The sequence below is a fragment of the Sinohyriopsis cumingii genome, unplaced genomic scaffold (assembly GCF_028554795.1).
Source record: "Sinohyriopsis cumingii isolate HCF-2022 unplaced genomic scaffold, ASM2855479v2 utg000938l, whole genome shotgun sequence".
Taxonomy (NCBI): domain Eukaryota; kingdom Metazoa; phylum Mollusca; class Bivalvia; order Unionida; family Unionidae; genus Sinohyriopsis; species Sinohyriopsis cumingii.
In genome coordinates this window covers 1,959,659-1,973,492 of record NW_028315944.1, presented here as the reverse complement: position 1 = coordinate 1,973,492, position 13,834 = coordinate 1,959,659, and the positions used below count along the sequence as shown (strand labels likewise).

The 13,834-nt window shown below is 34.0% G+C and overlaps 2 protein-coding genes across 2 annotated transcripts in view; both read left to right on the top strand.

The window, feature by feature from the left end:
- Window positions 1-12,808, top strand: part of LOC149772999 (uncharacterized) — a 263,921-nt gene extending 251,113 nt beyond the window's left edge. The window contains exon 16 of the transcript XR_016417506.1: window positions 12,604-12,808. The gene's annotated coding sequence lies outside the window, so the exon portion shown is untranslated. The remainder of the gene's footprint in view (window positions 1-12,603) is intronic.
- LOC149773000 (gamma-butyrobetaine dioxygenase-like) lies at window positions 4,960-11,196 on the top strand. The gene is made up of 5 exons (XM_089946960.1): window positions 4,960-4,977; window positions 8,068-8,121; window positions 10,129-10,197; window positions 10,778-10,885; window positions 11,089-11,196. Exons 1-5 carry the CDS (start codon window positions 4,960-4,962, stop codon window positions 11,194-11,196), a joined length of 357 nt encoding a protein of 118 aa, XP_089803086.1.
- Window positions 12,809-13,834: the final 1,026 nt, after the last annotated feature.

Sequence of the window (13,834 nt, the reverse complement as noted above, 5' to 3'; positions counted from 1 at the left end):
ACGTTAGGAAAAAATAAACAAAATGGACAACTATAAAGACTGAAATATTTGACTGAAATATTTAAATATAATGGAAAAAAAATTTTGTTACTTAATAACACTGAGAAAAAAAAATCGACTAAAAATTCACCACGTGTATAAATGTGTAACTGCTGCGTGAATTTTACATGAAACAGTTCCAAGAAAACAGACGAGTTTTTAAATATTAAACCACTCGCCCTAGATTCATTCTAGTATGATACTGCACACATAGCAGACCAGCCATATTGCACATAAATGGCACCAGTTATCATTAAAAAAACAAACAATACCCCGCCCAAAAAGAACGAGCATGTATTTATGTGACTGATGGATGTTATATAACTGACAAATGTTAGAGAAGAGGGATTTTGTTAAACTTAAAATCATGTTACACCAGACAGTCGCTATGGGATGAATCATGGCAGGTTGAGGATAATACAACAATCATCATTTGTGGACTTTACAACTATTCGCGAAAGTTACTGTAGACATGTACGCTAGTCAAAGTGAGTGTTATGCACAAATAATTTATCAATTTCTTTTGTTTATTATCATCCTTACTACTAATCCAAATGAATTTAGCCAATTTTTGACAAAAAGTTTAACTGCATGTACTTTTTCATACAGTTTTCTGTAATAATGGCATGTAATATATAATCTTTTTATGCTCAGAGTATGCTTTTTTGCCACTTATATTATTAAAAATTACTTTTACAGCTCTTTTCGGGGTTGGCACATTTGAGCTACAACAAAGCAGTTCAGGTTCACATTTAACACAATTCCCTTTTGATCGTGTACCCTGGTAACCGATAGTTAGGACTGACGGGTAGTCCCAGTAGAAATTTCCCAAAATTTTGACATCTCAGGGAGATTTCTCCTAAACATTTTAGGATATATATTTCCAAAATATGTACATTTGCAATAAGTAAAGAAATTCAAAATCTAGTTTCCAGTCTGAAATGCATATGTATCATGTGTATTACATAAAAAAATTTTGAAGCATCTTATACATACCCTTTACTAGAGTTGGAATTTCCTTTAGCATGGCGATGGGGTTTTGTCTGACTTCCTGTTGCTGTCAATGTTTTGTACTTCTTTCAAATGATTGCTACCTTTGTGCTGATTAAAATTTCATTACCTTCAAGAAGTTTAATCTGTGAAAAGAACATCAGAGATTAGCACATTTTATCATTTTTTTATCAATGCAGAAGACAAAGAATGCACTGAAATGGGAGAAAGATTTGGTTGGAAAAAGAGTCCTAGTATATATAAGCATTAAGAAAAGCTGTAATCCTTATCCAATTAAATCTTTATTTTAAATCTACCAATCAAAAGACTTGACAGATAGGGCAAATGTCGTTTAGGTATAAAATCACGAATTAAGCTACTGCATTTTGTTCTTAATCATATATGCTGAACAAGCTCCACCCAATGATCAATATAATAATATGAAGAACATTTATGTTTTTCCTAATTCAAATAGGATGTAAAATTCTGAGTGGCTGGGTTCCTAATTGTTTCAATCGGTAACACAAGTGCCCCTCACTGAGACAGTCACATATTCATTTTGGAGAGAGGGAAGCAGACATGGTTGCACAGTTGAATTGTGGAAGGCATAAACAAGTTTTGAGACAATGTTGTTCAACACAAAGGAGGTCGAGTCATGTTCAATAATCGTGTGGTGTAGATATCATTTTTAGCAACATGAGGTTGAAGTATATCTTTAAACAAAATCTGAAGCAAAAGATTGGCTTATTTTTAAATAACCGAATTTATGCTTACACTTATAATGTTAATGATTCAGGCTATCCACTTTCATCATTCGATATGCAAAAATTGTAAAAAGAAATGAGTAGACATAACTGACCTCTTTCTTGGCAAAGAACCAGTCCTTCATAATCCTTGAAGTTTCTAATATGTGTCCCTAACTCACAACGAGTGTCTTCTGTTTCATACTGGACATTAACATGAGTACCGACTTGAACATCACTATATGTTGATATTGGTAAAATTCTTTTTGTTAACAATGTCTTCACTCTTGTGGTCATAGAAGTATGTAAGAGCAAACATGTTGCAGGATAATATTAAATAAATTTCTTCATAAATAGTGTGATCCTTGCTAAGTAAACATGGCCTGCATGCAAATTTCTGTCTGTTGGGTTTTAATGTGATATTCTACATGTATACTGTAGGTCAGCATGCAGCATCTGTTGAGTTCATTTGACACGCCAGAAAGGGTGAATTATTAATAAACATTTTGGTTTTTTTTGCACATGGGCTTGTATCATTGATTACAATATATATATATCAGTCATACATGTAGAATAAAATAATACTTTTACTATTTTATACTAATGACACTGAAAAATCTTTTAAATGGTGCCCCAAAACCTGTCACACCATAATGCAGAATATTATGAACAATTAGTTGTAAAGACAGTGCCTATTTGTACAGAATATTATGAACAATTAGTTGTAAAGACAGTGCCTATTTGTACAGAATATTATGAACAATTAGTTGTAAAGACAGTGCCTATTTGTACAGGAAGTTATGTTGGGTTTCCCGTTGTCTATTTAAAATTAATAATTTAGAGTTAAAAAATAAGAGGGATATCTGAACTGTTCTATATAACATTTTAGACTTTAAATTTCTCAATAAATTTAACAATGATTGATAAACAAAATACTGCTCTATAAAAACGTTCGGCATCTACACGAACAAGCAGGCCAGATACTGTAAAATTATGTGTGTGACAAAACTATTAGGTAAAAATGACAATGGACTCAAAATGTCTGAAAAGTAGAACAATTGTAATGCTGAATAAAGAGGATAGTGTTAAATCCGGGAACTCTTAGAGTATTCTCTGACTAACATAGAGGCCATCATAAATGAAGTACATATAAGAATGTAATTCTCTGTCATGTACACAATTCTGAAGTGGTCTCGTCCTTTAAAGATAGTCTTGAGTCCATGGAAAATGAATCACATTCTGGAAGGCGGTTGCTTGTGACTGGTGAGTGAGACTCAGTAGCTATTGTGAAAGGGCAGTTGATGAAGATACTTGATACCTAGTTTTATCTAGCATAGTGTCTTGCAAAAAAGCACTCACAATACTTGTAAAAATGACCAAATATTATAAAAATTTCAATGTTGGCCATCTTCCGCTATGAATCATTGTACCTACTCAAAATATTTGGGCTCTTTTATTATTTAAATTTGCAGTTATCAATATTGTTTTGGTGAATTTAAGTTTTGTTTGTTCTCGTCAAACAACAATAATGTGCCAACTCAATCCTTTAACAGACTTTAATGCTATTTCTGGGGAAGTAAACAGCAACAAAATAATAAATAATAAATCAAATACTTACTCTTTTCATTATTTATTTCAATTTGCTTCTCTTGGCTGCATGACGACAGATTTGACAACACTGTGAAGGGAGGAGATTCGACCTTTGTAGATTTGTTTCGTGTTGCTGAGGACTTTCGGAAGCAATACCCCTACATGTTTGAAGTACTTATTCGAGTCCCGGTCATATTTGAAAGAATCCATTCAGCCAGGTAACTCTTCTTCTTAACATGATGTTATAGTTCACATTTGTGAAGTTAGGGGTAGCTAGTGCTCTATCTCAGTTGTTGACGTCTGTAAATCAGAAACATATGTAATGGTTTACATCATTTCAACCATTCTTTCTTACTAGGTACTAGAAAATAGTTTGGAGTGAGTTTCATGGAGGGAACTTAAGGGGCTAACTTAGAACATACATTAACATTAACTGACCATTCTGTAAAGTTTACGTGCTGAGCTCAGGTTTTTGTATACTTTAAACACATTTTTACATGTGGAATCATGAACCTTAGTGAGGGGATACATCTTTATGAATAATGCAGCCTCATTTGATAAATAGGTCACTGTGACCCATATTTAAGGTTTCACTTTAATTAGTTACATATAGTGCTTTAAGTTTATTTTTCAATCTCTGTTTTTGGTAGAATCATCAAGCAAGATGATTGTGTGCATCTCTCTATTAGTACCACATCCTTATAACAAGAAAGTAAATGTGACCCATATTTCACACTACCCTGGCTTAGCTCCATCTTCACTAGCCAAGGTTCTGATATGTAAACCCTAGCTACATCTTGGCAGATCAAGCAGATATTTTAGTGCTTTGTCCTAGCAGCATCTATTGGATTTCATGAGTTGCCTCTGTTAGTATGTAATGCCAACTAACCAATGGCGTGTAACAGTGGTGCATTGTAGATTGGCCAGAAATGGTGGAGGCAATTGACTTCAAAAGGCTACTTTGCAAGACTTAACAATGAAAGTGTGGCTACCTGCCAGAGAGAAACCATTACAGGTATATCTGAGTGAAACGTATTTGCACAAACATAGACTGGCACTGGAAAATTAATTATTAATGTGCCCATTGAAGTTTTGCGCTCCCCTCGTTTCGATCATATAGTGTTCAGATTTGAAAAACTTAATTTTGATTGAATGTGGTGGCTTACTGCCTGCACATCCAATAAAATTCACAGACCTGAAGTCCGGAAATATCTGCGTGATCCACCAATGTGTAGACAGGGTCAACACATCAGAACCAGGGCTAGCGAAGATGGTTTAACTCGAGTCTGTGTGTTTAGTTCATGACTAAATATATTTTTGCGCCCTGCATATGATATTGTTACACTTACAATGATTAAACTTTGTGAAGAGATTCAGCTTGATGATTTACTACACCGTCATTATAAAAATAGGCCAATGTGTCCCATATTTATGCTTTACTGACTTTGGTCAATGTTTGTATTTTTAATGTTTAGGTTCTGTCCATGCTAGAATCATCCAACTAAATGAACAAAAGAAGGTCACTGTGATATTGCATTTACCTCATTACCAAGCAGGGTTTCTTGCTTCTTATATACAAGCTATTATATTTAGAACCATGACACCTGGCAAGAGGGTGAGTACCACACCCACACCCTCATGTCAAAATTAGATCAGTTTGTCCCATAATTACACTTCACTGACATTGGATGATGTTCATGCGTTAAGTTTATTCAGTCTCAAGGCTAGAATCATCATTATAGATGATTGTATGTATTGCTATTGCAACCAAAGAAGTTCACCATGACATATATTCAACACTTTACAGGCTTAGGATTTTTATATTTAGCTCATGACCATGTAAATATTTATACTGCATCCTGTTTACATTTTGTCATACCAAGAATCATGAAACTTTATGAGGCAATGCAACTTTTTATGTACTGCACCCTTATACAAAAATAGGTAACTCTGCACAAATTATTTCACACTTTGCTGAGTTTGGTTAAATTATTTGTTTTAGCTCTTCATGCTTAAATCATTAAACCAAATGATTGTAATGATCTATATTAACATCACACCCAAGCAAAAAATGTCAGTATGACCTACATTTCACAATGTACAGGCTAAGTCTATATTTTTGCTTTTAGGTCATAAACACATAGGTTGTTGTTCCTGCTGTGTAAACACTATCAGTTCTAGGATCAAGAAACATAGGTTGTTGTTCCTGCCGTGTAAACACTATCAGTTCTAGGATCAAGAAACATAGGTTGTTGTTCCTGCTGTGTAAAATCTATCAGTTCTAGGACCAAGAAACATAGGTTGTTGTTCCTGCTGTGTAAACACTATCAGTTCTAGGATCAAGAAACTTTGAAAGGAGATGCATCTTTATGAGCATTGCTATTTCATTTCAATAGTAGGTCATTATGTCCCATATTTTATGCTTCACTGACTTGGATTACATTGTGTGTTTAATGTTCATTTCTGAGGCGCTTCATGCTTCAAGTATAAAAAGTATGGTTATATGCACACCTCTGGAACAAAAGAAGATCACTGTAACCTACATTTCATGTTTTGCTGACTTTGGTTAAGCTTTTGCATGTAGTTTATGACCACATGAGATTTGTCATGCTATTTCATACTGATCTACCTAGACACCAGTGATGATATGCATCTTGGTAAGTGATTTTACCATGTTAAACAAGAAGTTTCTGTGTTACATTTCATGCTTCCTTGACTTTGTTGAAATTTCATGCTAAATTTCATTTGTTGGTTGTTGTTTATGTTTGAACCATGAAAAACTACTTTTAAGTTTGGACCCAATCTTTTACAGAGAACATCCAGTACACATGATTACTGAAAGAAAAATTATTGAGGTTAATAGCACTGGTTTCCAAGGTCAACTTTTCGTCTTCGCTGATACGTTTTTCTCCTATCCTTGATGACGATCCCCCGAAATCAATTCTATCACGAATCATATCGTCTTCGTCTTTGAAGAGACAGTCCTTGGCCAAGAGTTTCATTGAAGTCACATATTCGTCTACTGTCCTGGTGCCTTGAATTTCGTTGCTAAACTTGAATCTGGCAAAGACCGGATTTAATTTTGGTTGCAGGTGATGCTTAAATTTTGTAAAGAGCGTTGATGGGTCCTTTTTCTTCACCCGTTAGAGTCCATGTATTGAAAATATCTCTACCTTTGTCTCCTACCAAAGTAGAATGTAATTGACTTTGACTGCATCACTTCTTCTACTCATCGGTCCGTTAAATTTTAATTCACAGTGTTCTTGGAATTTAGCACATGATGTGGTACGGTTGGAATTGCCCCAGTCCATGGTAGGGGGTGGCATGCCGGAAAGATCCATTTCGAAGGTATTAAGTTCGTATGCAGAATTGTCAACGTTTTTAAGGTTTTAAATTCGTGTAAAATCTTTCGTGGATTGTAATGTTATTGTTTCAAAATATCCATTTACGATCCACGTCCTATTCCAATTATAATTATTATCCCACTTCTGACACCATGTTGTGTTACTGCGATAAACATAACAGACGTCGTGTTCTAACTATCAATAACTCTGATATATACAAACGACTACTGTGAGTTCTTAACACATAGTGTTATCAAAGAGGCAGACCCTTGTAAATAGTACCAGTGTTCCTATGACTCATGCAGAGAGGATTCTGATTGGTCAGTTACATATGTATAATATTACAACTAATTTTAAATTTAGACCCAATCTTTTACAGAGAACATCCAGTACACATGATTACTGAAAAAAAAATTATCGAGGTTAATGGCATTGGTGAGGCAAGTGACAATCTCGCTCTCTCTCTCTCTCTCTCTCTCTCTCTCCTATTCCTTTTTATAAAAAAATACATTTGTACAAACTTTGCAGATTGAAATCTGCAACAATATTTTAACTTTTGGAACTGTGTGGCTTATGCCACATCATATTCTCCCATTCCTTAATTTTTTTCAACAAATAAAGATTTTCTTCTCAACCCAGATTTATTTAACTGTATTGACAAAAAAGTAGTATAGAGACATATATCACCATAATGTGGAGAAACGTTTATTCTGGTTCAGACTTGTCTTCAAACCAGAAGACAGTTATAAAACAGGGCAGTATATTATTTTTGTTATATGCATATTTTAAAACTTTCTTGTTCTAATTCTTATTTGATATCTGTGCACGCGTGATATTGGTTTGTAATGCCGAATTTTTGATCCACAGTTTACAAGTTTATTGGACTCCTGTCTGAGCTCTTTGCTGGGTATGTGATTTAATAGAAGACTCTTTGCTGGGTATGTGATTTAATAGAAGACTCTTTGCTGGGTATGTGATTTAATAGAAGACTCATTGCTGGGTCTGTGATTAATAGAAGACTCATTGCTGGATATGTGATTTAATAGAAGACTCTTTGCTGGGTATGTGATTTAACAGAAGACTCTTTGCTGGGTATGTGATTTAATAGAAGACTCTTTGATGTGTATGTGATTTAACAGAAGACTCTTTGCTGGGTATGCGATTTAACAGAAGAGGCTTTGAAAGCAAATTTTATGATAGGATTTACCTACCCTTGATATCATTTTTATAGCAGTCTTGTCACAATTGGTAAATAAAAATTATAATTTGTTTAGTATGACATAACAGTCACTCATTGCAACTTAAAATAAGGGAATAAGGTAATTTACTCGTTGATCAATTTGTGTATTTATTAATCCCAGATTGTGAGAATTAACTGGCATCCAGGAACGCAGTCTTCGATGGCAGTCCCTGAAGTAAGTATATAATATATCAGACATAACACCAATAATTGTCTTTTTTTGTTGTTTTTTTGCATGGCATTGATGAAATATAAAGCTGTGTAAAGCATCATCATCATCATCAGTAGTAGTAGTAGCATCAAGAATAAAATAAATGGTGACATTGTTTTGAAGTGTAAAATGGAAAACTAGTTGAAGTGGTATGACTTTGAAATATTCTTGAAACACGCAGCATGAAGTGACACGAGTCTGTAATGTGATTGAAGTACACATCATGAAGTGGTATGATACTGGAAGGTGCTTGAAGAACTTTGTAAGGTGCTCGAAGAACTTTGTTAGATGCTTGAAGAACATTGTGAATTTGTATCATTTTGTATGGTGCTTCAAGCACACACGAAGTGGAATAACTTTGAAAGATGCTTGAAGCATATCATGAATTTGTTAAGCACTTGAAATACACATCAGGAAGCAGTATGACTTTAAAATAAGTATTTGAGACACACATCATGAAGTGGTATGACTTTGTAAGGTGTGCTTGAAACATACATCATGAGATGGTATGATTTTGTTTGACACTTGAAACACACATGAAGTGGTATGACTTTGAAAGGTGTGAGAAATACACATGAAGTGGTATGACTTTGTAAGGTGTGTGAAATACACACCAAATGATATGACTTTGTAAGGTGTATGAAATACACACGAGGTGGTATGACTTTGTAAGGTGTATGAAATTCACATGAAGTGGTATGACTTTGTAAGGTGTGTGAAATACGCATGAAATGGTATGACTTTGTAAGGTATATGAAATACACATGAAGTGGTATGATTTTGTAAGGTGTGTGAAAAAACATGAAATAGCGTAATTATGTAGGGTGTTTGAAGCATATAGCATGAAATGGCATGATTTTGTAAAGTACTTGAAACGCACATCTTGAAGTGGTTTGAATTTGTAAGGTGTTTGAAACGCACATCATTAAATGTGATCTGAGTTTGTAAGGTGCCTGAAGCAAACATCGTAAAGAGGTATAACTTTGTTAGGTGCTTGAAACACACATCAATAAATGTGACCTGACTTTGTAAGGTGCCTAGAAACATGCTTCATGAAGGGGTATAACTTTGTTAGGGTGCTTGAAACACGGCATGGATTTGTAGGGAATGTGAAACACACAGCATGATTTTGTAGGGAATTTGAAACACAGCATGAAGTGGTATGAATCTGTAAAGTGCTTGAAATTCACATCCTAAAGCGGTTTGAATTCGTAAGGTGCCTGAAAAAAACATCATGAAGTGATATCATTTGTATGGTGCCTGAAAAACACACCATGAAGTGATATCACTTGGTATGGTGCCTGAAAAGCACATCATGAAGTGATATGACTTTGTAAGGTGCAAGTAAAACATATCCTGAAGTGGTTTGAATTTGTAAGGTGCCAGAAAAACACACCATGAAGTGATATGACTTTATAAGGTATCTCAGACATGCATGTTTCTTTCCAAATTGCAGAAAATTCACTCCATGTGTCGGTACGAAGCTGGTGTGATAAGCTACAAGTAACATTGCAACAGACCAACCAAAGGTTTTCAATATAGCTGTGTGTTAAATAATACAGTTCTATTAGATATTAGGAATTTAGATATTGATCAGTTTGACATAGGCAAAAGATATCAGCTTTCACGGAAATTACTTTTACAACATCAGACTGTTTGATAAGTACAGAATGTCTTTAATCATTTGTTCATTGCCGTCCTGTTGCAGTTTTGCTCTGTGTGATCCATGGTTATGTTAGTTCTTCTCGGTTATGTTTCTTTAAATTCATTTCTTCTTATCTCAATATTATTCCTCTTCTTCGATAAAGAAAAGAGTTTAATTCATGCGGGAGTAAGTTTCGTCTCTTAAATACACATCTTTTCATTTTCCTATTTTTTCAAAGGCATTTTACGATTATTATTTACTGATTTAACAGATTATCATTTTCATCTCCTCTGTATTATTATTGTTATTATTATCATTCAATACAGGAAGATTTGGATGGTTTCTTTGGTGCCTACCTGACGTTTGCCAAGGTGATACAAACATCACCGTCATTTGTAAGTTTTCACAAGTCAATTTAGCTTGGTTTGGATAAAGAATAATACTCAAGTGACAGTGTAATAACAAATTGGAGTTGATTCCCTGAAATTTAATGTATCTGTTAAGTAAACATTAATATTTTATGTTCAAACAGTAATTGTTGTGCTTGACGATTCATATTACCAGTTTGTATTTATCTGCTGTACATAACTTTTAGTTAAATTGGTTGCTTGATGTGGTGTGTCTCAATCTTTTGAGTAAAATTGTATTAATGGTCGACCAATGTTAAAAAAATGACAGCGTTCAAGATGACCTTTTTACTGTAATACTGATCAGTCATTTGGAATATTCCCAATATTTTAGAAGCTTGCCAAGATTTCAAAATGCTGTGATAGAGTTCATTGAAAGAAACAAGTAAAAATACTACAAAAGAAACAAAGTAGCCACAAGAGGTGAATACAACAATAGCAACGGTATGGTTTTAAAGAACATGTATAATGATTAAAACAAATTACTTTATTTCATGAATAAACACACACATACACACACAAAACACAGTCAAGTAAAACTAATACAGTATGATATGTATGTCTTCAGAGAACACAACGGCTAAAACCAGGAGACCTGATTGGATTCAATAACAGGAGAATGGGGCATGGTAGAACTGCCTACGAGGAAACCGCTGCAGGACACCGACATCTGCAGGTCTGTCTGTCTGTCAGTCTGCGTCTATCTGTATCTTTCTTCATTAATATTCTTCAAATATCATTCCCTGAATTAAAATCATATTCGGCCCTTTAGGTTTGTTCATACCAATTTAAATTCAAGCATTGCTACTTTTGAAAAATAAAATATCCGCTCTCTCGGAATGTATTGGTATTTTAACACCAGCTTATCTTTATTTTCAGGCGTGTTACATCAACATTGACGAGTTCAAAAGCAGGTTGCAAGTTCTATCTTTAACTGTTGCTGATGGCAGTCTGGCAAAGAGGGTATTCAATGGTAGTTCCTTCTAAGTTGAAACAATTCACATGTAATTTTACTTTTGACAGAGAGAAAACATTGTTATTTTTTTGTGATCATTTGTCCAAGATGCATGATTTCTTTTTATTATTATTACTTTGCAACACATTCTCTTGTAATGCAAATATATTCTTTGTTTCTCATACTAAATAATTATATCTGGGATGTAAAGACTGTAAGCAAACATAATGTACCACCATTTTATCCTAGAATGGCTCTTCTAAAGATGTTCGTGTATCTTAAGTCAAAGTCAGTCTAGATCATAAAGTTCACTTTATATTGAAATTACAAACATCATTTATAGTATTTTAGACAGATGTTGAATAGGTCTTAAACAATGGGATTTCTGCTTTATTTAATTGAGACTTTTCAATCATGCACATAATAAATAAGGTAGTTTTGTAATTGCATGGTGATTTCTCAAGTTTAAGACTTTGTGACTTAAAAATTGTGGTACCAGTATCAGAGAGTGGTCCTAATAATCAGACAGGTATCACACCTATGATTCAGTGTAATTTACCTGATGAGAAAAATTGTTTTAAGGATCACTCTTGATGTCCATAATGCGTTGATTCACATTATCATACAATTATTTTATAATGATTACTCATTATGGACTTAATGTGGTGATTCACAAATGCCTAATGGTTATGATGATTACTCATTATAGACTTAATGTGCTTATTTACAAATGCCTAATGGTGATAATGATTACTCATTATGGACTTAAATGTGTTGATTCACAAATGCCTAATGGTTATAAGGATTGCTCATTATAGACTTAATATGCTGATTCACAAATGCCTAATGATTTTAAGTATCACTCGATGCACGTACACATTTCACAAAAGTGTGATGATTATAGTGATCACCACTACTGCACATAGTTTAAATATTACAGAATGGCAATGACAAAACAATATCCGCAATACGAGTAACTTCATTTAGATTCTTTTCTGCAATGAAGATATGCATGTTCAACTTTCACGCAATAGAACAGCAAAGAGAGAAATGCTGCACACAATAGAAAAACATTTTTGCAAACAATGTAAACCAGTTAAAAGAAAACTAAAAAAATCATATTTTTGGTACTCTTTTGAAACTGCATGTACAAATGTATACATAAGTCTTGTTTGCAATGCATCCTATACTTCAGACCAGTAATGGATTGACTTAGTATATATATAACCTGTGTATAAAATGAGAATGAAGAACCCATATTTCAACCAACAAAATAAACAAGGACTATTAGTAATTCATACAAACAGGCCAAAACTGAAGGTACGGCTGCAAGTTCACACAGCAGTGATGCCACTCATAAGGTACATTGTTAAGATCACATAGAAGAGATATCATCAGGAATGTACATTAAGTTCACACAGAAGAGATGTCATCAGAAGGTACATTAAGTTCACACAGAAGAGATGTCATCAGAATGTACATAAAGTTCACACAGTAGGGATGCCACTCATAAGGTACATTAAATTCACACAGAAGAGATGTTATCAGAATACATTAAGTTACCACAAAAGAGATGTCATCAGAAGGTACATTAAGTTCACATAGAAGAGATGTCATCAGAATGTATATTAAGTTCACACAGCAGGGGTGCCACTCATAAGGTACATTGTTAAGTTCACACAGAAGAGATGTCATCAGAATGTACACGGGCAAAAGACTTGTGTATTTTATACACTAAGACGATCCTATAAACTCTTGAGGTGGGTTTTGGTTTTGTATGTCATTGAGTAATTTCACCCACTGAAATAGAACAATGTTAACAATTCATACTTATAGTAAAATAACAGTGAAGTACATTATAGCAAAAATTTTGAAAGCCACTCTGCTGTTCAAGATTATCAGAAGATGTGATATTCAGTTCTACCAGTAAAAGACTCAAAAAGAATGTAAGATACTTTTAAAGACAAAATACATTGTAAAAGCATTGATTGAAGATAAACGTATAGCATTGTATCAAAATAACTCTACATGTTCAAATAAAAGCATTGTTCATCTGCATAGATTTGATCATTCTGGTGTCGGTTTGATCACAAGCACAATATTCTTCAATTTGTAAGTTCCTTAGGCTTGTAAAGTCATTAAAATGATATCCATTCGTCTCTCATCTTATTACCTTGTTTCATTTTTGGTCTTGTAGAAGGACATGGTTGAGCATTTTTGAGATTGTATAGCCATACAATTCTACACTCTTATTTATGTGCGTATATCGCATTTTTGCAGTTTAATAACATAGCTGACATGATTTACCCATCTTTTCATATTTTCTCAATGTGAAGTTGTCCATCCTCTGCAAGACCTCGAATTTGATCCAGAGTGTACTTGTGGCTCACACCCTCTATCTCAAACAGATTCACTATTTTCCCTCTTCCAGCCGTATCATGAGGATGAGACTGGCTGGAATATATTTATAATGCATTTGTAACATCTTTTGTGTGAACTTGTAAACACCAAAGGGAATTCTATGACTTATAACTTAAGAAAGGAAATGGGTCTTATGAATAGTGCCCCATGAAGTTCTATGATTTTACAGAACTGTTGGTCAAGCTTTCTCGATCTAGGAGGAGATACGATCTATAGGATAGTGTATTGTTCAAAGAGTCATCAAATGTA

Excerpts from the sequence above, each read along its gene's own strand:
- LOC149773000 (XM_089946960.1), top strand. Across the intron at positions 8,122-10,128 it reads CTTCGATGGCAGTCCCTGAA|GAAGATTTGGATGGTTTCTT; the intron begins GTAAGTATATAA and ends CATTCAATACAG. Across the intron at positions 10,886-11,088 it reads CAGGACACCGACATCTGCAG|GCGTGTTACATCAACATTGA; the intron begins GTCTGTCTGTCT and ends CTTTATTTTCAG.